The sequence below is a fragment of the Chlorocebus sabaeus genome, chromosome 9 (assembly GCF_047675955.1).
Source record: "Chlorocebus sabaeus isolate Y175 chromosome 9, mChlSab1.0.hap1, whole genome shotgun sequence".
NCBI lineage: Eukaryota > Metazoa > Chordata > Mammalia > Primates > Cercopithecidae > Chlorocebus > Chlorocebus sabaeus.
In genome coordinates, this window is record NC_132912.1 from 102531107 (window position 1) to 102555806 (window position 24700).

General features: G+C 42.3%; 1 protein-coding gene across 3 annotated transcripts in view; it reads left to right on the forward strand.

The window, feature by feature from the left end:
- Positions 1 to 24700, forward strand: part of ABCC2 (ATP binding cassette subfamily C member 2) — an 87458-nt gene that overhangs the window by 17783 nt on the left and 44975 nt on the right. For 2 of the 3 annotated variants that reach the window (XM_073019248.1, XM_073019249.1), the window contains 8 exons: positions 7791 to 7902; positions 8064 to 8168; positions 9914 to 10087; positions 17886 to 18011; positions 19213 to 19347; positions 19550 to 19657; positions 20054 to 20109; positions 22657 to 22891. In XM_073019248.1, coding sequence (XP_072875349.1) covers positions 8136 to 8168; positions 9914 to 10087; positions 17886 to 18011; positions 19213 to 19347; positions 19550 to 19657; positions 20054 to 20109; positions 22657 to 22891 — 867 coding nt within the window. In that variant the 5' untranslated portion in view covers positions 7791 to 7902; positions 8064 to 8135. Of the gene's footprint in view, positions 1 to 5156; positions 6265 to 7790; positions 7903 to 8063; positions 8169 to 9913; positions 10088 to 17885; positions 18012 to 19212; positions 19348 to 19549; positions 19658 to 20053; positions 20110 to 22656; positions 22892 to 24700 lie in introns of those variants that run through there. The other variant, XM_038009430.2, reaches the window with a different exon arrangement.

A 24700-nucleotide genomic window follows, 5' to 3' on the forward strand; every position in this document is an offset into this window, starting at 1 on the left:
CAGGCGCCCGCCACCTCGCCCGGCTAGTTTTTTTTTTTTGTATTTTTTAGTAGAGACGGGGTTTCACTGGGTTAGCCAGGATGGTCTCGATCTCCTGACCTCATGATCCGCCCGTCTCGGCCTCCCAAAGTGCTGGGATTACAGGCTTGAGCCACCGCGCCCAGCCTTAATTTTCATCTTTTCTCCTCTACAAGTAAGGTCTTTTTCCCCGGGCTTCATTCAGAATTTTTTTATCTTTGATTTCCTGCAACTTATATATGTATGCCTGGTTGTAGAGCTTTTGTTTGTTTGTTTGGCATTTGTCCTACTTGGTGTTCTCTCAACTTCTGTGATCTGTGATTTGGTGTCTGACATTAATATGAGGGAAATTCTCTTTCATTATTGCTTCAAATATTTATTCTGTTCCTTTCTCTGGTTATTCTCTTCCTGCTATTTCCATTACACATATGTTATACCCTTTGTAGTTGTCCCATAGTTCTTGGAGATTCTATTTATATAGTCTTACTTATTTTTACAGTTTTGGCGGTTATTTCCAAGCTCAAAGATTCTGTTTTCAGCCTTGTTCAGTCTACCAAAAAGCCCATCAAAGGCATTCTTTATTTCTATTACAGTGTTTTTGATCTCTAGTATTTATTTCTTTTTAGTTCTTTCTTAGAATTTAAACTCTCTGCTTACATTGACCCATTTGTTGTTGTATGCTATCTATCCATTAGAGCCCTTGGCATTGTGATCATAGTTGTTTTAAATTTCTGGTCTGGTAATTCCAACATCCCAGTTATATCTGAATTTGGTTCTGATGCTTGCTCTCTGTCTCTTTAAAACCTTTCTTTTTTTTTTTTTTTTTCTTTTAGTATACCTAGCAGTGTTTCTTCATAGCTGGACAGGATACACGGGGTAAAAGGAAGTGCTGTAACTAGACCTTTAGTAACCTGGTATACAGTGGGGGAGGGGGAGAGGAAGAGTTCTATAGTTCTATGAAGAAGTCTCAATCTTTTAGTAAACCTGTGTCTCTAAACTGAATTTCACAAGTGCTTCTCAGTTCCTCCTATCTATCCCGATCCTGTTAGGTGGGACATGATGGCTAGAGTGGGCTGCAGCTGGGTATTTTCAGTTTTCATGTGGAAGGCTAGAGGAGACTGGAGTTGTTATTTCCCTTCTCCTGCATCATTTAGGCTCCTATTAATCACCAGCATTAGGCTCTATTTAAACAGTTTTTCCCAAGGGCAGACTTTGTTTAGAAGAGAAGAATAGAGTTTCTTTTGTTTTGTTCTGTTTTGTTTTGTTTTGAGACGGAGTCTTGCTCTGTCACCCAGGCTGGAGTGCCAGGGGCGCGATCTCAGCTCACTGCAAGCTCTGCCTCCCGGGTTCAAGTGATTCTCCTGCCTCAGCCTCTGGAGTAGCTGGGATTATAGGCACACGTAGCCACGCCTGGGAAATTTTGTATTTTTAATAGAGACAGGGTTTCACCATGTTGGCCAGGATGACCTCCAACTCCTGACCTCGTGATTTGCCCACCTCAGCCTCCCAAAGTGCCCAGGATCCCAACCATAGAGTTTTAAATACACATTTACAATGAATCCAAGTCCACTTTCAAAGAACACTGTGTGGCTTTACAGGTAGTGCAAGTACCTTATAATAACAAAATAATCCTACTTGTAAAAGTTATCTAAACAGGTGCTTCTCAAACTTTGATATGCACACAAGTCACCTGAGGATCTTTGTTAAAATAGACTTTCACCCAGGCTGGAGTGCAGTGGTGTCATCTCGGCTCACTGCAAGCTCCGCTTCCCAGGTTTATGCCATTCTCCTGCCTCAGCCTCCCAAGTAGCTGGGACTACAGGCACCTGCCACCATGCCCAGCTAATTTTTTTTTTTTTTTTTTTTTTGTATTTTTAGTAGAGACGAGGTTTCACTATGTTAGCCAGGATGGTCTCGATCTCCTGACCTCGTGATCTGCCCGCCTCGGCCTCCCAAAGTGCTGGGATTACAGACGTGAGCCACCACGTCCGGCCGTGTCCAGGTATATTTCAAATGGTTTTCCTATCCCCTCTGCCAGGGGCATGGAAGCAGGAGGAGATTTTTCTCTAATAAAAAGAAAACAATATTTGAGAACCTCTTTGAATTCCTATAGGTAAACTCATGAAAGTGTGGAGATCATCCCCTCCTTATGGCTGAGTCACTCTGGAATTTTTCTCTCTCAAACTTGTGTACACTGAGCCTCCGGCAATTCAGTTACAGTTCAGGTTTTCCTGCCCTCGCACTGGTTCCTGCTGAGAGTTCTGCGCCAGTAAATTGTGATTTTTGATATTCACTTGTTTATCTCTTCGGTTTGCCCTGTAACCTCACCTCTCTACAGATCTAAGAAAAGTTATTGATTTTTCTATTTGTTCAGATTTTTACTTATTGTTAGGAAAGATTTGTGACTTCCTGGCTCCTTACTTGCTTTTCTCATTCAATATTCCATATGAGTACATATTTTATAATTTAAGCAACTTGTTTTGATGAACATTTAGATTCTCCATCTTCTCTTTTTTTTGATTACTTAGAATGTTTAGGCCAGACACTGTGGCTCACGCCTGTAATCCCAGCACTTTGGGAGGCCGAGGCGAATGGATCGCTTGAGCCCAGGAGTTTGAGGCTCTACAAAAAAATTTAAAAAAGAAAATTAGGTGGGCATAGTGGTGTGTGCCTGTAGTCCCAGATACTTAGGAGGCTGAAGTGGGAGAATCCCTTGAGCCCAGGAGAGTGAGGCTGCAGTGAGCTGTGATTGCACCACTGCACTCCATCCAGCCTGGGCAACAGAGAGAGAGATTCTGTCTCAAATTAAATGAATACATAAATAGAAAAATAAAAAGAATGTTTTAAGCACAAAAAGTAAAAATCTTGCTTGTTTTAAAATGATTTTAATTTCTTTTTTATTTGAATACATTTAAGGGTTACATTAAATGATTTAAATTTCTAATACAGATTTTAATTCACTTTATTAACTTCCTCCTGAGATAGATGCTCAGAAAACACTACATATTCACAAAATGAAAAAAAAGTGTTAAAGTAAATAACAATTAAAAAAACTTCTCAAACTATAATTTTATATCCAGTGAAAATACCCTTCAAAAATAAAAGTGAAATAAAGATATTCTCATGCAGACAAAACCTAAAAGAATGTGTCTCCAGTAGACCCTCACTATAAGAAATTCTTTTTTTTATTATTTTTTGAGACAGAGTCTCACCCTGTCGCCCAGGCTGGAGTGCAATGGCGCGATCTCAGGTCTCTGTAACTATGGCCTCCTGGGTTCAAACAATTCTCCTGCCTCAGCCTCCCAAGTAGCTGGGACTACAGGTGCCCATCAGCACACTCAGTTTATTTTTGTATTTTTAGTAGAGATGGGGTTTCACCATGTTGGCCAGGCTGGTCTTGAACTCCTGACCTCGTGATCTGCCTGCCTCAGCCTCCTAAAGTGCTGGGGTTGCAGGCATCAGCCACTGTGCCTGGCCCCAAGAAATTCTTAAACAAGTTGTTCAGGCCAAAGGCAGGAAGAAATGAAAGTACCAGAAAGGGTAAATATCTGGTACATATAAAAGACCTATTTTAAGTACTTTTGTTATATATATTCTATATTTAATAAATTATGTTTGTGTGCATAGGTAGGTCTTTTAAATATAATTAGCCATTTAAAGCAAAAATAATAACAATGTTGTATAGGATTTATGATATATGTAGAAGTAAAACATAAGAAAACAAAAGTACAAAAGTTAGAAGGAATAAATGAAATTATACTATTATACTGCTGGTTGAGATTATTATTATATATTCTTACATTGTTCCTGAAATAGTTTAATCTATCTTGCTTGGGATACAATTTGCTTGAGTATATACAATTGTCAAAACTCTTTGAATAGAACATCTAAGATCTATGCATTTGTTTGTATGTTAATTATACCTCCAACATTGTTCTTGAACAGTGTGATTGAGATTGAATTTACAGGGATGTAGACTATCATATTTCAGGAGTCACTGCTGTTTTGAACAGATAATCTCTCGTGGGTTACCTTTCTCAGGAATTAGTCCCACAAGACTCTCACTGAAAACAGGAGAGCTGGAAAACAGGTATTCAGTATTCCTGGAGTAAATTCTTCAAATTTAGATTCCTATAAAAACTCTTCAAGAAAGAATATTGGGAATCCTAAGTTTTATTTTATCTGTCTTTCAACAAAGATTATATAAGATCACAATGGTTTTTAAAATGTAGTTGAAAAGATTTTTCTACTACATATTACTTTCTTACTATCTGTTGTGATCACCCTGCAGAGGTGGGATGGTCCCTACCATCCAAAATTTGGTTCAGATGTCAAGACTGATGATGCACATACAACAGAAGAATATGAAAAGACTTATTATCTGTAGAATGAAGATTTCAGGAGGCCGGGTGTGGTGGCTCATGCCTGTAATCCCAGCACTTTGGGAGGCCCAGGCAGGAGGATCACTTGAGGTTAGATATTTGAGACTAGCCTGGCCAATGTGGCGAAACCCCGTCTCTACTAAAAATACAAAATTAGCCGGGCTTGGTGGTGCATGCCTGTAATCCCATCTACTTGGGAGGCTGAGGCAGAAGAATCACTTGAACTAGGGAGGTGGAGGTTGCAGTGAGCTGAGATTGCGCCACCACACTCCATCCTGGGTGACAGAGCAAGACTCCATCTAAAAAAAAAAGCAAAAAAAGGAAAAGAAGAGAAAAGATTTCCGGAAAGAGCAGGGCAGGCTCCCAAGCAGAGCTTAAAATGACTTGGGGGAACAGGAAGGGTGACAGGCTTGGGTCTTTATGGTGGCTAGGGGGTGGGCTGGAGTGCAGTGTCCTCCGTGTGCAGGCAGGGTGCGTGGTTTGAACTTCCCGCTGGTGCTAAAGAAGGGAGCACCCATGCTGTCTTGTCAGCTTGTCTGGATGTGGGACAGAGTGGGAAAGAGGTGTGGTGAGGCTAGAGGGCTGTCAGTCTTGCCTCATCAAAACTCAGAGAACTATACTCCTAAAAAGGATACTCTATATTATACCTCAGCCAGGTGTGGTGGCTCATGCCTCTTAATCTCAGCACTTTGGGAGGGCTGAGGCAGGCAGATTGCTTGAGCTCAGGAGTTTGAGACCAGCTTATGCAACAAGGCAAAACCCTGTCTCTACAAAAAGTACAAAAAAAATTAGTCGAGCATGGCGGCACACGCCTGTGGTCCCAGCTACTCAGGCAGCTGAAGTGGGAGGATCGCTTGAGCTCAGGAGTTCGAGGCTGCAGTGAGCTGTGACCATGCCACTGCGCTCTAGCCCTTTTCTTTTGAGCCATATACCCTGTCTCAAAAGAAAAACAGTTTTACCTCAGTAAACCCAACTTTATAAGAAGAGAGAGAGAGATTGTTTGTAAAGAACTTATGATAGTGCCTGGCACATAGTGAGTGCTCAGTGTTTACTGCTGTCATTTAAATTATTATTGTTACTACTGCTACCACTTCTACTGCTCCTTCTCTGACCTTTGAATTGAGAATAGTACTGTGAAGAGAAATAGGACACATTGTGTCCACCCAGTCTCATGATACAATGTGTGATGTAAACCCGAAGTCTTCTTCATTTATATATAAGGAAACTGAGGCCCAAAGACTGATCCCATTTCACCCCTTCCCCTTCAGACTTGTGCCTCTTCCCACCCTTCTTACTCTACCCCAACCCTGCCTACACTGATCAAGGGAAATAACGCAGTTCACTAAGGTGCATGGACCAATGGAAAGACGCTGGAGGACATTACACAAAGACAACCTTTCTGCACGCTCTACAGCTCAAACCTCAAGGCCTTTTAGGGTCCACAAATAACACATTTTTTCCCCTGATGACCCAGCTAGGCTTCAAAAGCAGATATATCAGACTGGCTTCTGTGATGGCCTCCAGTTGATCATTCTACCCAGGCAAAGAAATTTAAAACTCACTGTTCCAAGATTGATTTTGCGTTTTTCCTTCTCCCTCTCCTCTCTTTACAAACCCTGTTTTGATTCTTATTCATGTAAGTCAATCTGATGATTGTCTTCCTCATATACAAGTAAATTTACTTGCAGATACCTAACTAGAAATTTCAGAGTTAATCCTTGACCTTATACTTCTCAAAGTTTTACCAAGAGTTCCCCCCGTACCCCGAGTCCTACCACCGTGCCAAGAGAAGTATGCAGCCTAAAGGTGCACCCTACCCCAACTGAGATCTCTTAGTTCCACAGCACGTCTCCTGGCTCTTCTGGTGAGTGGTATGGAAAACGATGGAGAAACTGCCGTATGTTTTCATAATGGTCAGACCAATTTACATTTCTATCAACAGTATACTAGGTTTCCCTTTTCTCCACACCCTTGACAGCACTTATCTTTTTTTTTCCATAATAGCCATCCTAATAGGTATGAGGTGGTATCTCACTGTGGTTTTGATTTGCATTTTCCAGATGACTTGTGAAGTTGATTCATTTGCCATATACCTGCTGGCCATTTATGTGTCTTCTTTGGAGAAGTGTCTGTTCAAGTCCTTTGCCCATTTTTTAAATTTGTTTGTGTATGTTTGCTATTGAGTTGTATGAGTTCCTTATAGTATATCATGGATATTAACTCTTCGTCAGTTATGTGGTCTGCAAATATTTTCTCCCACTCTGAATGCTGCCTTTTCATTTTTTTTATGTGTATACTTGACTTTTAAAATAAGTAACAAGGTCCATACGGTCCACATTTGGCTGATATGCCTCTTGATTCTCTTTTAATTTGTAAGTTCCTTTGACTCCTTTCCTTCTTTTAATTTATTTGTTAAGAAATGGAGTCATTTGCACCATAGAATCTCCCACATCCTGGATTTTGACAATTGCATTCCCGTGGAGTCCTTTAGCATGTTCCTGTGTTTCTTATAATCTGGTAGTTCGATCTAGAATTTGACCAGATTTAGGGCCAGTTTTTTTAGTTAGGATACTGCATGGGTGGTTATGTGTACTTTTTTCATGATATCATGGTCATATACTGCTTGGTTCTTAAAGCAATTTAAGTGACAGTACAAAAGGTTGGGTCAGGTGGGGCATGGTAGCTCATGCCTGTAACCCTAGCACTTTGGGAGGCCAAGGCAGGAGGATTATTGAAGCCTGGGGTTCGAGACCAGCCTGGACAACAGAGCAAGACCCCATCCCTACAGAATTTTTTTTTAATTAGCTGGGCTTGTTGGCATGTGTCTGTAGTCCCAGCTACTCAGGAAGCTGAGGCAGGAAGATCGTTTGAACCCATGAGGTCAAGGCTGCAATGAGTCATGATGGCACCACTGCACACTAGTCCAGGCAACAGAGCAAAACCCTGTCTCAAAAAAAAAATAAAAATTAAAAATAAAAGGTTGGGTCGATGACAGTTTCTGGCGACTGATGCCACCACTCTGTTTGCAGAATCACCCCCTCCTCTGGCCCTGATGTTTTATCATGACATCATATTTACAATGTCTGGCAAAGGCTTCATTCCCATTTGGCATACTACCTCTCAGGCAAATAGACCTTTTGAAAGCCTATATTATGTATATAACATATAGGTTCACACTGGATAAGCTATTTTATAACCTGACTTCTTTAAACAAAGTTTATATCATGTTTAAACCATGTTTCAGGTTCTCTATTTTTAATTAAAAATCGAAGGAAGAAGGATATTTCACATTTCTGTAAACTCTAAGATCTTATAACAGAAGTGAAACTGCACATTTAGGGGTGCCTGCCCCTCCACTGATGCTGCCCTTTGTGGGTCATATGTCCTTAGGAAAATGAAAGACTGTGCACTCCTGACTTGTTGGCCAGCTCTGTTGACATCTTTCAGTGGTTCCTTTCATATACGGCCACTCCTCCAGAGGCCTCTTGTACTTTGGGAACTGGTGAGTCTCCCTGTCCCTAGGGCTTTTTAGTCACATGTCCATCCACTGTTTCAACGTACCATGCATCTAGGCAAGGTTAACGATTAAATGGTTGGGATGAAAGGTCATCCTTTACACAGAACATCAGAATGGTAGATAATTCCTGTTCCACCTTCTTTGAGGAAACAAGTAAAGAAGAAACAACACAGTCATATTGATAGAAGAGTCTTCGTTCCAGACGCAGTCCAGGAATCATGCTGGAGGACTTCTGCAACTCTACTTTTTGGGTGAGAAATTACATTTATCTTCATATTGACTCTTCTCAGACTCAGAACAAGTGGTAGTTAGTTAACTTAGGGTGGCCACCAACAAGATCCAGAAATGTTAGAGGTGCAGTTGGTCTAAAGCTCAGGCTTTTTAGAAAGCATAATTCATAATATCACCAGAGAATATAAGGGATATAAGATCTGGGAAAGGTAATGCAATTTATTCTGTCATATGTTTATTTTATCTCAGACTCTTGTACTAGCTAGTTGCAAAATTGCCTTCTCTAAAAAGAAACAGGTAAAAACCTTCCAATTTTATCAGTGTGAGGAAGGAGAATTGTTGTTGCATATTTTGCTAGTAGAAGGAAGAGAAGGTCGTGACTGAGTCTTGCTGAGACATGTTGATGTTGAAATAATGATAAGTTCTAGAAGAACTGGCAACTAATGATATGGACTAGAAGTTGAGTCTAGGGATGCAACTTTGGGCATCATGACTACCGAAATAATTTTTGAACAACTGGAGTCGGGTAACACTGTTTTTAAGGAAAAGAAGAGACACCACTTAGAGGGTGAACAAGAACAGTGTAACATTATGGAGTCACAGATAGCAAAAAATTTCAAGATAAAGGCCAATCAACAGTATCAAAGGTCTAGTGGAATAGAAAGCAAAAAAGGACCTTAGATTTAGTGATTTTGGTAAGGGTTTAGTGAGACAGTGTCATCTGCAAACTCCTAGCCTCAGGATCAGAATCACCTGGGGCAATGAATATAGTTTAAGTATCTTAAGTGATTCTTCTGAATTATAACATTTGATAACCTTATGTAGAGGTGAGAGGGGCAAAGATGAGATAGCAGAGCACCTGGGCAGCACCTCGTGTGTTAGAAAGGACCTGGGTCCCAAGGCCCTCAAGATCAGGAGTGTATACCATGGCAAGGTGGGTCTTCATGGGCTGCAGTATCTAGACAGGCCATCTCTTGAGAATTCTTTCTGAGCACTAACTACCTGACCAACTTTCTTGGTCATGGTATCACAACCATTTTTGTACAGAAGAGTCTGTACAAATAACCATATAAAACAAATTTTAACTATTTATGGGAAGAGAAAAATCTACACTCATGTGACTCAGATACAAGAATTGGTGCCCACCTCCCACCCCCCAACTTCCACTTCACAAGACACTTCCATTTATTGCAGAATGCAACGACTGCACAAAACTTGCTGGTAGTAAGCCTTCTGTCCAACAGTGCTGTTGTCCCTGCTGTGCTGAAACTGGACAGGTTTTTAATGTAAGCGCTCTGGGCCATCAGAGGGTAAATGCTACAGTGTGACTAAGCATTCTCCCTGCATGGCGCCTGCGTGTCTGAATATCTGCCACTGAGTTCAGTTAGTGCTAGAAACTTGAATAATTTTTTATATCCTAGAGAACTATTCTCTCCTTTAAACTGGGAAACAGTCCTTCTTCATCCTATAATTTGGCAAATGTAGTGGTGAGGTTTACTCAGGATAGCTGGTACAGAGATTCACTGAGAATCACAAGAAGACAGGTGTTTAGAGGGTGGGTTAGCCAGAAAGTAACTGCATTTGTCATGAAATGGTGAATTTGCATCAATGTGCACAAGTAGGAAAATATGGCTAGTTAAAGGGTGAGGCTGGATATGGATACGGAATTGAGTTTAAATTGTCTGGAAGCAGTGAGATGTGCCGCAGGATGGTTTTCTGTCTTCACAATGCATGTATACAACAATCCTTCCCCTTTGGTCTCCAGAATTCCTCATTCCTGGACAGTCCAGAGGCAGACCTGCCACTTTGTTTTGAGCAAACTGTTCTGGTGTGGATTCCCTTGGGCTTCCTATGGCTCCTGGCCCCCTGGCAGCTTCTCCACGTGTATAAATCCAGGACCAAGAGATCCTCTACCACCAAACTCTACCTCGCTAAGCAGGTAAAATAACACCACTGTTTCTGAACTCTAATTCCTTGGTGTACAGTAGAGACATTTTCTTGGTGTTTAGTGTCCTGTTCCTTGTCTTTAAGCAGCTGTCTTAGGTGCCATTATCTCAGGTAGAGCCAGGTTCTGGGTTTCCCTCTCTCCGTCTACCCTAATTCTCATGGGTCCCTTGCCGCATTTCTTAAATCAAAGTAGCTTTGATTTTTGCATAAGAATGGTGACTCTTAATTCTTGTGGATATTGGGTTCCCTAAACACAAAGGGCATATAATCAATCAAATTATCTTTATAGCATTTGAGAAATGAACACTGGATCACCTGTCTTTAAACAGCTCTAATAAATCAGTGGACTGTAATTCAGTTGGCACCTACCTCATGAAAATGAACTAGATAATGGATCTCCAGCCCTACTGAGGCAATCCAACTATCACTCATCTTCAAAAACTTGGATCTGAAATAAGGTTTCCATTTTCCCCACGTATTCGATGAGTCAGGATGATCACTCACAGTAGAGGGAGGAAGGGTGAGTGTGCACAGTGACAAGCATGAGTACAGAAATAACAGAAAGGACAGGTCTGTGGGAGAGGCCCAGGAGGGGCCAGGAGGGGAGGAGCCCTCAGCCAGCTGTACCAACTCACTCAGGGAGGGGTCTTATGGGAACCCAAGACCCCCATTTGAGGTAGTAAAATTATCTCATAAAATCTTCCATCTGCTTCCTTTCACTAGTTTTTTTTTTTTTTCTATCTGTCTTTATTATCATTATTACTACTATTTTAAATGGAGTCTCACTCTTGCCCAGGCTGGAGTGCAGTGGCATGATCTCGGCTCACTGCAACCTCCGTCTCCTGGGTTCAAACAATTCTTATGCCTCAATCCCTCCCAAGTAGCTGGGATTACAGGTGCACGCCACCATGCCCAGCTAATTTTTGTATTTTCAGTAGGGGCGGGATTTCGCCATATTGGCCAGGCTGGTCTCAAACCCGTGACCTCAAGTGATCCCTCCTGCCTCGGCCTCCCAAAGTGCCAGGATTACAAGCATGAGCCACCGCACCCAGCCTCTGTCAGTCCTTATCTTTCAACAGGTTTTTAGAAAGGCAAACTAGATTCCATTGTTCTACGAACATACCTAACAATGACTCAGGTTACCTGGAACCTTAAAAGGAGGAAAGAGCTTGGCCAAAGGAAGTGGACTTCACTTTGACACTTTGAGGTCAGGGTTGGTTGTGGGTTTTGTTAGATTCTGATTAGAAAAAGAACAGTCTCTGAGCTTGGAGCAGGGTCACTGTCTCCCTTGTTGACCTCAGTGCCCATCACAGGACCTAGCATATTTCAAACACTCAGATGGAATTCAACATTTGTTGAATGTTGGTGTTAAATGCATTCTAGGAATAGTGGTAGATTCAAGAGTATGTTAGAGCTGAACTCAGTGGTGCACACCTGTAATCCCAGCTCCTCTGGAAGCTGGAAGTGGTAGCATCACTAGAGGCCAGCCTGGCGACATAGTGAGTCCCCATCTCTTAAAAAAAAAAAAAGGAAAGAAACGTATGTTAGACTTTGAATATTCTGAACATTGAACAACTCTGCACATTTAATAACATTCTCAGTACCCTTGGATTTGAGTCATTGTTTGAGGTTAGAAGCAATCAAGTTAGGAGGCTTCTTCCACTTTCTGGAGCTTCCAAGAAGAAGCTGGTTAATGAGCAAACCAATATCCCATCCTAATAAAAGCTATTAGTTAACTCTTTTACAAAATACTTTATTGAGATATAATTTACATATCATACAGCTCTCCCATTTAATACAATTCAGGCTGGACGCCATGGCTCACACCTGTAATCCCAACATTTTGAGAGGCCGAGGTGAGTGGATCACTTGAGGTCAGGAGTTTGAGACCAGCCTGGCCAACACAGTGAAACCCCATCTCTACTAAAAATACAAATAAATTCAGCTGGGCGTGGTGGCTCATGCCTGTAATCCCAGCACTTTGGGAGGCCGAGGCAGGTGGATCCCAAGGTCAGGAGTTCAAGACCGGCGTGGCCAACATGGTGAAACCCCGTCTCTACTAAAAATACAAAAATTAGCCGGGCGTGATGGTGGATGCCTGTAATCCCACCTACTTGGGAGGCTGAGGCAGAGAATTGCTTGAACCTGGGAGGCGGAGCTTGCAGTGAGCCAAGATCATGCCAATGCACTCCAGCCTGGGTGACAAAGCAAGACTTCATCTCAAAAAAGCAAAAACAGAAACATTAGGCTGGTGCAGTGGCACACACCTGTAACCCCAGCTACTCAGGTGGCTGAGGCATGAGGATCACTTGAACCTGGGAGGTGGAGGTTGCAGTGAGTCGAGATCGCGCCACTGCACTCCAGCTTCAGACTCTGTCTCAAAAAAAAAAAAAAATACAATTCAGTTTTTTTCAGTATATTAACACATACGTGCAAACATCACCACAGTCAATTTTAGAACATTTCATTCTCTTTAACCCCGTCTCCTCATTCCCGTTATCCTTAGCAACCACTAAATCTCTTTTCTTTCTTTATAGATTTCCCTATTCTGGACATTTCATATGAACAGAATTATATAATATGTGGTCTTTTTTTATTGGCTTCTTTCCCTTGGCACAATGTTTTCAAGGTTTATCTGTGCTGTACCATTGCTGTACCATGTATCGATATTTCACTCCTTTTTTTTTTTTTTTTTTGAGACAGAGTCTCACTCTGTCACCCAGGCAGGCTGCCAACATAGATTCTTGCCAACAGTGTGTTAAAGTGCATGTCCCTGCACCATTGTCAGCACTGAGTTATTTTTAACTTTTATGTGCAAACATGACATCTCATTGAGTTACTTTGCATTTTTATGAATACTAATGCAATTGATTTTTTAATCTGTTAAGTAGATTTCATTTGTGAATTGTCTGTTCATATCACTTCCTTATTTTTTTTAATGGGGGTGTGAGTGTATTTAACTTATCTTTTGAACAGATAATTCTCAGAGGGTCACAAAATTCAAAAAGTACAAAAGGAGCTGGGCGTAGTAGCTCATGCCTGTAATCCCAACACTTTGGGAAGCTGAGGTGGGAGAATTGCTTGAGCCCAGGAGTTTGAGACCAGCCTGGCCAACTTGGTGAAACCTATCTCTACAAAAAATATTTTTAAAAAATTAGCCAGGCATGGTGGCATGTGCCTGTGGTCCCAGCTACTCGGGAGGCTAAGGTGGGAAGATCACTTGAGTTTAAGGAGGTCAAGGGTGTGGTGAGCCATGTTCACACCACTGCACTTCAGCCTGGGCAACAAAGCTAGACCGTGTCTCAAAAATAAAATAAAACAAAATAAAAAAGGACAGAAGGGTACACAGTACTCTAGTCACTCATTCCTGTCTTAGTTGATAACCATTGATACCAGTTCCTTGTATCTCCTTCCAGAAATAGCCTGCGCTTTTACAAACAGCTACGTACATATATTTTTTTCACACAAATGCTAGTGTCCCATATGTGCTTTTCTGTGACTTAGAGCTCCTTCCATTTTAGTACATAAAAATCTGCGTGTTTCTCTTTTTTGATGGATATGTTATTCATTTGTACCTAAGCAGCCAGTCTCGTACTGATACCACCAGGATGCGACAAAATACAAAACATCATCCCATTAATGTTAGAGTAATGAACAAATTAGGGAGTCATGGTAAAACAGAGCTAAAAGGGGCTGAGGAAATCAGTGAAGTGCATTATAGTGTAACCCTTCACCTGAACAATTGAGTTTTTTAAATCAGTAAAAGCCCCCCAATCCCACAAAGTAGGAATAATCCTTCATCTTTATACTTTTTACTTCCTATTCTTAAAGTTAGATTCTAAATCCTAAAGATATGCCAACGAGATTGTATCTACTTATCTATAGCCAGAGGCATCTATTGTGTCATATACAGCAGCCAAGGTTACTGAAACCTCTTTGATTAGACTTCAGTCATATCCCACCCCCAAAATCAACCCAATAGGTACAATGAGAACCAGGATATCAAGGCAGAATACAGAGCTGTAAAGAAAAATCCTGTGAGGGAGGGAGGGAAAAAGGAAGGATTCCGCCACTGCCCAGACTGAAATTGAGTTAATATATTCATCTCAACACATGTTCAGGCTGCATGTTCATGGAGTAATTTAAGAATAAATCTATGATTTGTGAAGCACTGAAATACTTAGTGGTTTGCTGTGTTACATCATAGCTTTCCCCAGCAGTTTCCAAGACAGCCTTCAAAAACTGGCAGGAGAATTTTGCTGGAGCTGCATGCAGGACTACCAAGATTCCTCCCCATATTTATGAAACCGATTGTTCTGGGACTGGTTGTTCTAGTCTTCTGTGTGTCAGGTCTGACTTTCCCAGGAATGGTTGATCCACACTGGAAGGCTTCCAGATGTGTTCCCCAGGCATCCCAGGCGGTAGGAAGAGTAGAGGCCTGGGTATTCTGTAGATGCTGAGCCCTGAGTCATACTGTTACTTATTCTTTGGTCAGTTGGTTTTCTACCACTTCTTAGATTTCATTCTCTGTAACTAGCTCGTATGCTGTTTGTAGTTAAGGTTCAGGGTATTGTAAAGTTCTTGCAGCTGCTGGAGGCTGCAGTGTTTCTATCTCTGAAATCCATCATTAATTACACACAGCTGGGCTGGAGAGAACATGAATCTGGTCTGCTGTTTCTTCTCCTAGACCTTATCTTCATTCTTCACTGTGCTCTTCTCTGCAGAAGTGGGTAGTTTTACTTTGAGACTAGTGGAAGAATTAGGGCTTTCCTGAATAAATAGATCCACAGAGGAAGGAAGAGGAGAGAGCCTCTGAGTGGGACACCTCCTCAGATGTCATTTGCAAGGATGGATAACTTTCATCAGGGCCACAAGTCACAGGCATTGATGAAAGAGTCCCTAGAACTGGATGCTTTGGAATAAGGCAGGCTTTGGAGACAGGATGGACTCACACTCGTGTTATTGAAAAGGAGTGGGGAGGGGCAGGTGCAGTGGCTCACGCCTGTAATCCCAGCACTTTGGGAGGCTGAGGTGGGTGGATCACCTGAGGCCAGAAGTTCAAGACCAGCCTGGACAACATGGTGAAACCCCGTCTCTACTAAAAATACAAAAATTAGCTGGGCATGGTGGTTCACACCTGTAATCCCAGCTACTTGGGTGGCTGAGGCAGGAGAATCACTTGAACCCAGGAGGTGGAGGTTGCAGTGAGCTGAAATTGCACCACTACACTCCAGCCTGGGTGATAGAGCAAAATTCCATATCAAAAAAAGAAAAGAAAGAAAAAGAAAAAGATGAAGAAAAAGAAAGAAAAGGTGGGGGAAAATTAAAGAGCTGGACTGTAAAAATGGCTAAGGCTTTAAGATTTAAGTATCTAGGTAGAAGATCTTAGAGAAATATGTAAAATTTCTCCAAATGTAGAAGTATCAAAAAGCCAGGATGAAGTCAGTCCCCTCCACATTAACAGGAGACAACCAGCTCAATCCCACAAAAAGTCTGCTTCTTTCTTTGTAATGATTCCTTGAGATGCTGTTATTTGAATGTACCATAATTTATGTGTCCTATATGCCATGAGTGTCATTGGTTTCTAATATTTTGCATCATAAGCAATGCTGCAATCCACAGCTTTGTATATACTTGTGTATTCAAGTGCATCTATAGGATAAATTCAAAAAAATGAAATGATTGAGTTAAGGATATGTGAACTCATAATTTTTATAGACAGTGCAAACTGCCCTCCAAAGAGGCTCTCCTCAGTCTCACCAACTTTGTATCACATTTTCTGATGTTTGCTAATTGGTTAGGCAAAAGTGGTATGTCATTATACTTTCAAATTGTATTCTCATATTAATGAGGTTAAGCATATTCTCATACGTTTTAAAACCTTTTGTGTTTTTTAAAAAATCCATTTATATTATATACTCTTTTTTTGCACTGAGTTATTAGAGTATTTTTTAAAATTACTTTGTAGAAGTTCTTTATAAAGTTAACCGGTCTTTTTTGATATAAATTGCTCAGTGTATTTCAAATCCATTGTATGAGTTTAATATATATAAGTTTGTGGCAAGGCCCCCTCCTTTTCCCTAGCCTGGGGAGTAGGCTGCTGGTTAGTATCCTCTAGTCATCTCCAAGGGCAGTGCCTTAGCTCTAGCTTGCTCTATTTTACCTCCTAGTTTACCTAAAGGCAACCATAACGTACCACCTATAAAGCTATTTTTTTCCCCCCAAAACCGCATAGTCTCTTGTGAGGAAAACACCCTGTAGTATATTATATACTTGAAAAAATGCATTCCAGTTATTAACATGTCTCTGACTTTACTCCTTACTAAATAATAGCACTGATCCTGTTAGTTAAAGTAAAGGTGCGTTCATCTCCTTCCTTGGCTGGTTTTTATTACAAAGGGCCCATTATCTCTGCCTGAGACATTCTAGATAAATGAGACTTAAAAGAATGAATAAGAGTAGATGGGTAGGAGCATAAAAGGATGAGGGGAGGGGAGATGGTGCCGCATAAATATCTTCGTTTTGATGGCTAAGATGCTGGTATATTTCCTCAGTGGAGGCAGTAATTTTCCCTCCTGATAGGTGGGGATGTGGGCCTTTAAAACAGTATAATGTGTATCATCATGTCTTCTGAGATCATAGGACAAATATTGACTGGCATTATCTGGGATCAAGACTGGGGCTGGGTGTGGTGGCTCATGCTTGTAATCCCAGCACTTTGGGAGGCCGAGGCAGGCAGATCCTCACCTGAGGTCAGGAGCTTGAGACCAGCCTGGCGAACGTGGTGAAATCCCCATCTCTACTAAAAATACAAAAATTAGCCAGGTGTGGTGGCACACACTTGTAATCCCAGCTACTCAGGAGGCTAAGGCAGGAGAATCACTTGAACTCAGGAGGTGGAGGTGGCAGTGAGCTGAGATTATGCCTCTGCACTCCAGCCTGGGCCACAGAGTAAGATTCTGTCTCAAAACAAAAACAAAAAACCTATGGCCTAAGAAAGGGAATAGTGCCTTTAAAACCTAGTACTTTCTATTGCCGTATAACAAAATACCCCAAAACTTAGCAGCTAAAAAAGAATTCTTTAAATCTTAACTGTTTCTGTGGGTCAAGAATTTGGAAGCAGCTTACCCAGGTTCTGCTTCAAGGTCTCTCATGAGGTTGAAGTTAGTATGTGCTGTCTGGGGCTACTGGCATGTGAAGGCTTGACTACGGCTCAAAGACCTGCTTCTAAGATGACTCTCACATGGCTAGTGGCAGGAAGTCTCAGTTTCTCACTGGCTGTTGGCAGAAGGTCTCAGTTCCTTACCAAGCGGACCTCTCCAAAGAGCTACTGGAGTGTTCTCATGACCGAACTGGTAGCTTCCTCCAGAGTGAGCAATCGGAGACGGAGAACAAGGAAAAAGAATCCACACTGCTTTTCATGCCCTAGCCTTGGAAGTCACACACTGTCACTTCTGCCATTTTCTGTTCACCAGAAGTACATCCCTAAGTCCCCAGCCCACACTCAAGGGAGGGGGAATTAAGCTCTGCTCTTTGAAGAAAGGAATATCAAAAAGTCTGCAGACATATTTTAAAACTTCACACTCAGCGTTCCTCAAAAACAATGATCATGGCATACTTTGAACATTATTCTATTACTTGAACTGTATGTATCCATTCATTCCAGAAATATTTATTGTGTTATCTGAATCGCTGTATACCATTTTCTTATCCATCACTGGAAACCATTATGTTCTAAGAGCCTTATAAAGAATAATATCCTCCTAACAGTGGTCTTTTTCCCTTCTCAGGTATTCGTTGGTTTTCTTCTTATTCTAGCAGCCATAGAGCTGGCCCTTGTACTCACAGAAGACTCTGGACAAGCCACAGTCCCTGCTGTTCGATATACCAATCCAAGCCTCTACCTAGGCACATGGGTAAGACCTATCACCACCGCTTCTGCCCTGTGTTTCCCTTTTCATTACCCACAGGCATCTAGCTGAAATGTACCCTTTGGGGATGAAATTAATTCCAAGGTCATCTGTCTTTTTCACGGGATCCATAGTGAGGCAAAGCTTGGTTGGAATGGGGTGAAACTAACTTTAGCTTTTCATCTTCATTTGAGCATTAATGTAAAGAGCCTTCTCCCTAGGTTAAGTATTAGCTTTGATGACTAAGATGTATATCTTATGTCCACATATCTTGCCATCTAAGGGTCACAGAGGAGAGCTAAGATTCTTGATGTAAAAGAATATTTTAAATGCTGTAAATAGTATTTTTTAATTGATTGATGACTCTAAACAATGGATCAATGAGCTTAGAGTTTCTATAAACTTGATATCAAAAAACTAATGTCTCTCCTGCAGGCATTTTTTCGGGGGGTGGGCCTAGACAGTGTTTAAATAACACTTTAATTAATTGCCATCAATTCAGTGGCAACTAATGACGCATAATTATTTGAACTTTCAAACTTTATTGAAAAATCAGAATGTCTGGCAATTGCAAACCTACGTTCAGGCAGAGCAGTGTCAGCTGGGTCTCAGTAGCAGTGGTCCCTTTAGACCATGTGCTCCGCACAATCCTCCCTGGGCAAATGTTATAAATCATGGCTCTTTCCCTACCAGAATGCTGTTTTAGGAGCACAGCACTAGGTCTAGGAAATCAACATTTAATTTATTATATCTAAAGTAGATGATATAGGGCAATTTTTAAAAATTAATTGCTTAATCTTATATTAGAAAATCAAGCTATGGACGCCTTGCACCTAATTAATTAGAACCTGTCTTCCGACCTTACTACCGTAATGTCTGAAATTAATTTTCGTGCATCTTGGAAAGGTTTTTCTAGCTCCCAAAGTAACTCCACTAAAATGCAGATAGTGACCTTCTACGTTTTTGGTCAGCATCCCACTCAAGTGTGGTCCATAGAGAGAGATGAGGCACTGAGAGAAAAAGCTGGATGTCATGGGGGGGAAATGTTCAACCTGGCATCTGTGTGCTCTCTACCTGGCCAGATTAGTCATGGCAGTCTCCTCCCTCAGCCCTCCTTTCTTTCTTCCCATGTTCTCTGACATCCTTCTCCCCTGAGTCCTCGGTTAGTGGCAGTATTCTTCAGAACATCATGTGAATTTCTCTCCAGCTCCTGGTTTTGCTGATCCAATACAGCAGACAATGGTGTGTACAGAAAAACTCCTGGTTCCTGTCCCTATTCTGGGTTCTCTCAATACTCTGTGGCACTTTCCAATTTCAGACTCTGATCCGGACACTCTTGCAGGTAAGGAAAAAAGAGTGGATGACACGAGGAGGTACCATGGGGCATCTTCTAAGAGTAAATGACATCAAACTGAGCTCCGGGATTGAATTGTACTAGAGGGATTTGATCATAGGCTTTAATCACAAGCATTGATATATACGGGCCATGTAGACTTCATTTGGACAAAAGGCTCATTTTTTCCTCTTTGTTTTTTTCTTCATAGGGTGACAATTCTAATCTGGCCTACTCCTGCCTGTTCTTCATCTCCTATGGATTCCAGATCCTGATCCTGATCTTTTCAGCATTTTCAGAAAATAATGAGTCATCACATGTGAGATTCTAAATATGCCCATCTCATATGTTACTTAATTGGATGATATCTTAATGAATATAACTTTAAGAAGTCTGGGTCTCATGGAGGCCCCACAAGACTATTTTATGACAAGGAAACAGATAGTGATGAGAGTATTAAAATGCTGACTTTTACTTTCACCTGCCAATTGTCAGCATAGTTAACTCATTCATATATCTATGCCAGAAAATCTGATTAGCATTCTACTAGTGGCTTTAGGGTCTCCAAATAAACACATGTTGATAAGCTGACTTTAACATCATATCTAGTTTCTAGCACAACATTATATCATTAAAAAATCAGTTTCAGATTTCAGAGTCCCATGCAGTTCCTGTCTCCAATTGGTTTACTTTTCAATTTTTTTGTGTCTTTCAGAATCCATCATCCACAGCTTCGTTTCTGAGTAGCATTACCTACAGTTGGTATGACAGGTAGGAAAGCCTGGAGTATGGGTTGTCTGTATCCTTACTCTCTCACTCCTCTGAAAGTGACAGAAAGATTTTTTATTTTATTTATTTATTATTTTTTGAGATGGAGTTTCACTCTTGTCGCCCAGGCTGGAGTGCAATGGTGTGATCTTGGCTCACTGCAACCTCCACCTCCTGGGTTCAAGCGATTCTCCTGCCTCAGCCTCCCAAGTAGCTGGGGTTGCAGGTATTAGCCACCATACCCAGTTAATTTTTGTATTTTTAGTAGAGATGGGGTTTCACCATGTTGGCCAAGCTGGTCTAGAACTTGAGCTCATAATCTGCCTGCCTTGGCCTCCCTAAGTGCTGGGATTACAGGCATGAACCACCACACCCAACCGAAAGATTAATTTTTAAATTAATCCTGTGACCTCCATTTCTCTTCTACTTAGAGTCAGAAAGTGTTAAAACTTACAGACCAACTTAATCCAAGCCCTCCAGTGGGCAGATTGGGATGCTGAGGAGAAGAAGGAGGGGGATTTGTTTTCGGTAGCCTGGGAGTCCCACAGGAGAAGAGGAAGGAGGCAGTAGGACAGGAAAAGCAAAAGTTGGAGGCAGGTTTGGAGGGTAAGGGGTGAAATAGCTGGCCTGGGCTACCAGAGGATCTGGAGCAGACACCCTTGGCCTTTATAGTTGCAGGGACCCATTTGGCAGGCTGGTGAAGTCTATGAATCCCTTCTCAGGAAGTGTTTTAAATGCATAAAATAAAATGAAAGACATTGGATTCTGAACAAAACCAAATATGTTGAAATATAGTTACCAAAATATTTAAAAAACAAATGCATAATTTAGTAATACATAGACTTCATTATTAATGCATTAAATAACAAGATCTAGTGATGAGTCTAACAATGACCATAATTTCAAGGTAGTGATAAGCATAAGTGAGTTATGAGAACATGTGGAATTTCTCAGCCTGACGCGGTGGCTCATGCCTGTAATCCCAGCACTTTGGGAGGCTGAGGAGGGTGGATCACCTGAGGTCAGGAGTTTGAGACCAGCCTGGTCAACATGGTGAAACCCCGTCTCCACTAAAAATACAAAAATTACCTAGCATGGTGGCACATGCCTGTAATCCCAGCTCCTCGGGAGGCTGAGGCAGGAGAATCGCTTGAACCTGGGAGGCAGAGGTTGCTGTGAGCCGAGATCGCAGCATTGCACTCCAGTCTTGGTGACAAGAACGAAATTCCATCCCCCCACCACCCCCCCCCAAAAAAAAAAGAAAGAAAGAAAAGAAAACATGGGATTTCCAAATGCTAGATTTCAGTTAGATGCTATTACAAATAACAATATAATATATAATTTAGGCCAAGTGTGGTGGTTTACAACTGTAATCCTAGCACTTTGGGAAGCCAAGGCAGGAAAATCACTTGAGCCCAGATGTTTGAGGCTACAGTCAGCTATGGTTGTGTCACTGCACTCCAGCCTGGGCAGAGAAAGACCATGTCTCTAAACATATATATAATTTATTTTCCATCTATATTCTCAAACTCCTGGCTAAGAGCCCTGATCAAGAGAGATGGCACAGTGGGTGGACATAGTGGCTCACACCTGTAATCCCAGCACCTTGGGAGGCTGAGTTGGGTGGATCACTTGAGGTCAGGAGTTCGAGAACAGCCTGGCTAACATGGTGAAACCCTGTCTCTACTAAAAATACAAAAATTAGCCAGGGGCCAGGTGCAGTGGTTCACGCCTGTAATCTCAGCACTTTGGGAGGCAGAGGCAGGTGGATCACCTGAGGTCAGAAGTTCGAGACCAGCCTGGCCAACATGGTGAAGCCCTGTCTCTACTAAAAATAAAAAATTAGCCAGGCGTGGTGGTGTGTGCCTGTAATTCCAGCTACTTGGGAGGCTGAGGCAGGAGAATCACTTGAACCTGGGATGTGGATCTTACAGTAAGCCGAGGTCGCACCACTGCACTCCAGCCTAGTGACAATATTGAAACTCCATCTCAACAGAAAAAAAGAAGTCGTGTGGAGTGTTGCACACCTGTAATCCCAGCTACTTGGGAGGCTAAGGCAGAGAATCACTTTGAACCCAGGAGGCAGAGACTGCAGTGAGCCAAGATTGCGCTACTGCACTCCAGCCTGGGCAACAGAGTGAGACTCCTGTCTCGGAAAACACACACACACACACACACACACACACACACAATCAAAGATGCCACAGGGGCTGCTTTATTTCTTGAGAGCATCAAGGAGGCCCCCAAGGAGATGCCAGAGTGGCAGAGAGGCAGCCAGTGTTTGAGGAGGAAGGAGCAAGAGCAGGGTAAGGTGATGCTCTTTTAGCTCTCTTTCCCTTCTCTTGTCTTCTAACACATTCTGTTAATCCTGTCTGTTCCTTTTTCTGCTCTCCCCACTCCTCTGTCAAGTTCAAAGGGCCAGGAGATGGGGCTAGTCCCATTCTTCTGTCCCTCTATCCCAGAACATGGAGGTAGGTTCTGAGAGAAGTGGTGGAGATAGCCTCTGACCCAGCCTGGAGGGTCTCACCCTGTGGTTCGCTCTTGTTCCAGCATCATTCTGAAAGGCTACAAGCATCCTCTGACACTCGAAGATGTCTGGGAAGTTGATGAAGAGATGAAAACCAAGATACTAGTGAGCAAGTTTGAAACGCACATGAAGACAGAGCTGCAGAAAGCCAGGCGGGCACTCCAGAAACGGCAGCAGAAGAGCTCCCAGCAGAACTCTGGAGCCAGGCTGCCTGGCTTGAACAAGAATCAGAGTCAAAGCCAAGATGTCCTTGTCCTGGTAACTTTCCCTTGAGTGTCTGTGTGAGCGCGCTGCATGTTTCAGGCAAGAGTACATCAGCATCATGGTGATTCTGTCCTTACATTTTTACAGCACTTCATACTTCTCAGTGCACTTCATATTATTAATGGTTTTCACAATACTAATACTACCCTAGTGATGGATACGTGGGGTGTAATGTACTGTTCTCTCTCCTTTGAGGTACTTTTGAAATTTTCCATGATGAAATACGGTTTTCAAAAAAATAATACCTTAGCATTTCTAGATTTTGCACCTTGGTACAAATTAGCATGAGCAGCCAATGTGTTGACTCATTCACTTGAAAATATTTATTGAGCACAACTGTGTGTCAGTGACCATTCCAGGCACTAAAAGAGTGCTCATCTTTTGAAAGCTAGAAAATATATATTAAGCCTATATATAGGTTACTCTTTGAAAGTTATAATAGCTATTAAGAAAATAAAGCAGTAGTGTATTTGGAGTGAAGTGCGACTTTAGACAGGGCAACAGGGGAAGCTTCTCAGAGGAGATGATGTCTGAACAGACACTCAAATGATGAGATCAGGCCCTCCGAGGGACAGTCAGAGGGAAGTGTGTTCCAGTCAGAAGGAGCAGGCATGCGAGGCTGAGAGGGGAACACGTTTGACTTACTCAGGGAATGGCAAGAAGATCCAGGAGAGGGTACGCATGGGGTGAGATGGGCTCAAGGAAGTGGACAGGGATTAAGCTGTGTGGACCCTTGTGGGCCACAATAAGGAATCTGGACTTTATCTGAAGTCTGATTGCCAGTGGAAGATTTTGAGCAGAGAGTAATGAGATTGGATTCACGTTGTAAAAAGCTTACTTGGGCAACTCCCCAGAGGATGGATCGCTGGGGGCAAGAGCAGAAGCTGGAAGGGAAGCCAGGGCAGTTGTCCCAGCAAGGGAGACCCATCAGATGGGACCTCAGTGGAAGACATTGTGAGAGAGTGTCACTGGTAGGCTGGAATTTGGGGCAAGATGAGACTCAGGAGGATGTAATGAGGAGGACAAAGCATAGGCAAAGAGGCTGGTGACTGAGTTGTAATGCCCCATGTGTTAGTTTCCCAGGGCTGCCATGATAGAGTACCACACTGGATAGCTTAAAACAGAAATGTACTGTGCCCAGCTCAGGAGGCCAGGAGGCTGAAATCAAGATAGCAGACTTGCTCCCACTGAAACCTGGAGGGGAGAATCCTCTCTTCCACCTTCTAGTGTTTGCCAGTAACCTTTGGTGTTCCTTCACTTCCGGATGCATCACTCTGATCTCTGCCTCCACCATCACAGGACCATCTTCTCCCTGTGTCTGTCTCTTCTATTCTTGTAAAAATACCAGTTATACCACATTAGGGCCCCTGTGACCTCATCTTAATTTGGTTACATCTACAAAGACCCTATTTCCAAGTAAGGGCACATTTTAAGGTACTGGGGGTTAGGGCTTCAACATAGCTTTTGGGGGTAGGGCTACAGTTCAACCCATAACATCTCACAGCAACCACAAGCATGAAAAGAACTGAAAGGGCCTCTCAGCACCATGCCCAGGCCCTTCGCTCTCAGGACTGCCCCTCAGGCCCTCACGCAGATGGGTCTCTGTTTTTACATGGGACTCTTACCAGGTTAGTTGCCTGGTTTTCTAACCCAAAATAGGTTACAAGTATCAATTAGCAGTGGGAGAGTGGATCAGTGCAGGCAGCTAGAAAGGCAGAAGCAACTAGACCAGGGAGAGACGATCAAAACCTGTACATAGAAGGCCACGGGGCTCACAGGCTGACCATCCTGAAGCTGCTCAGG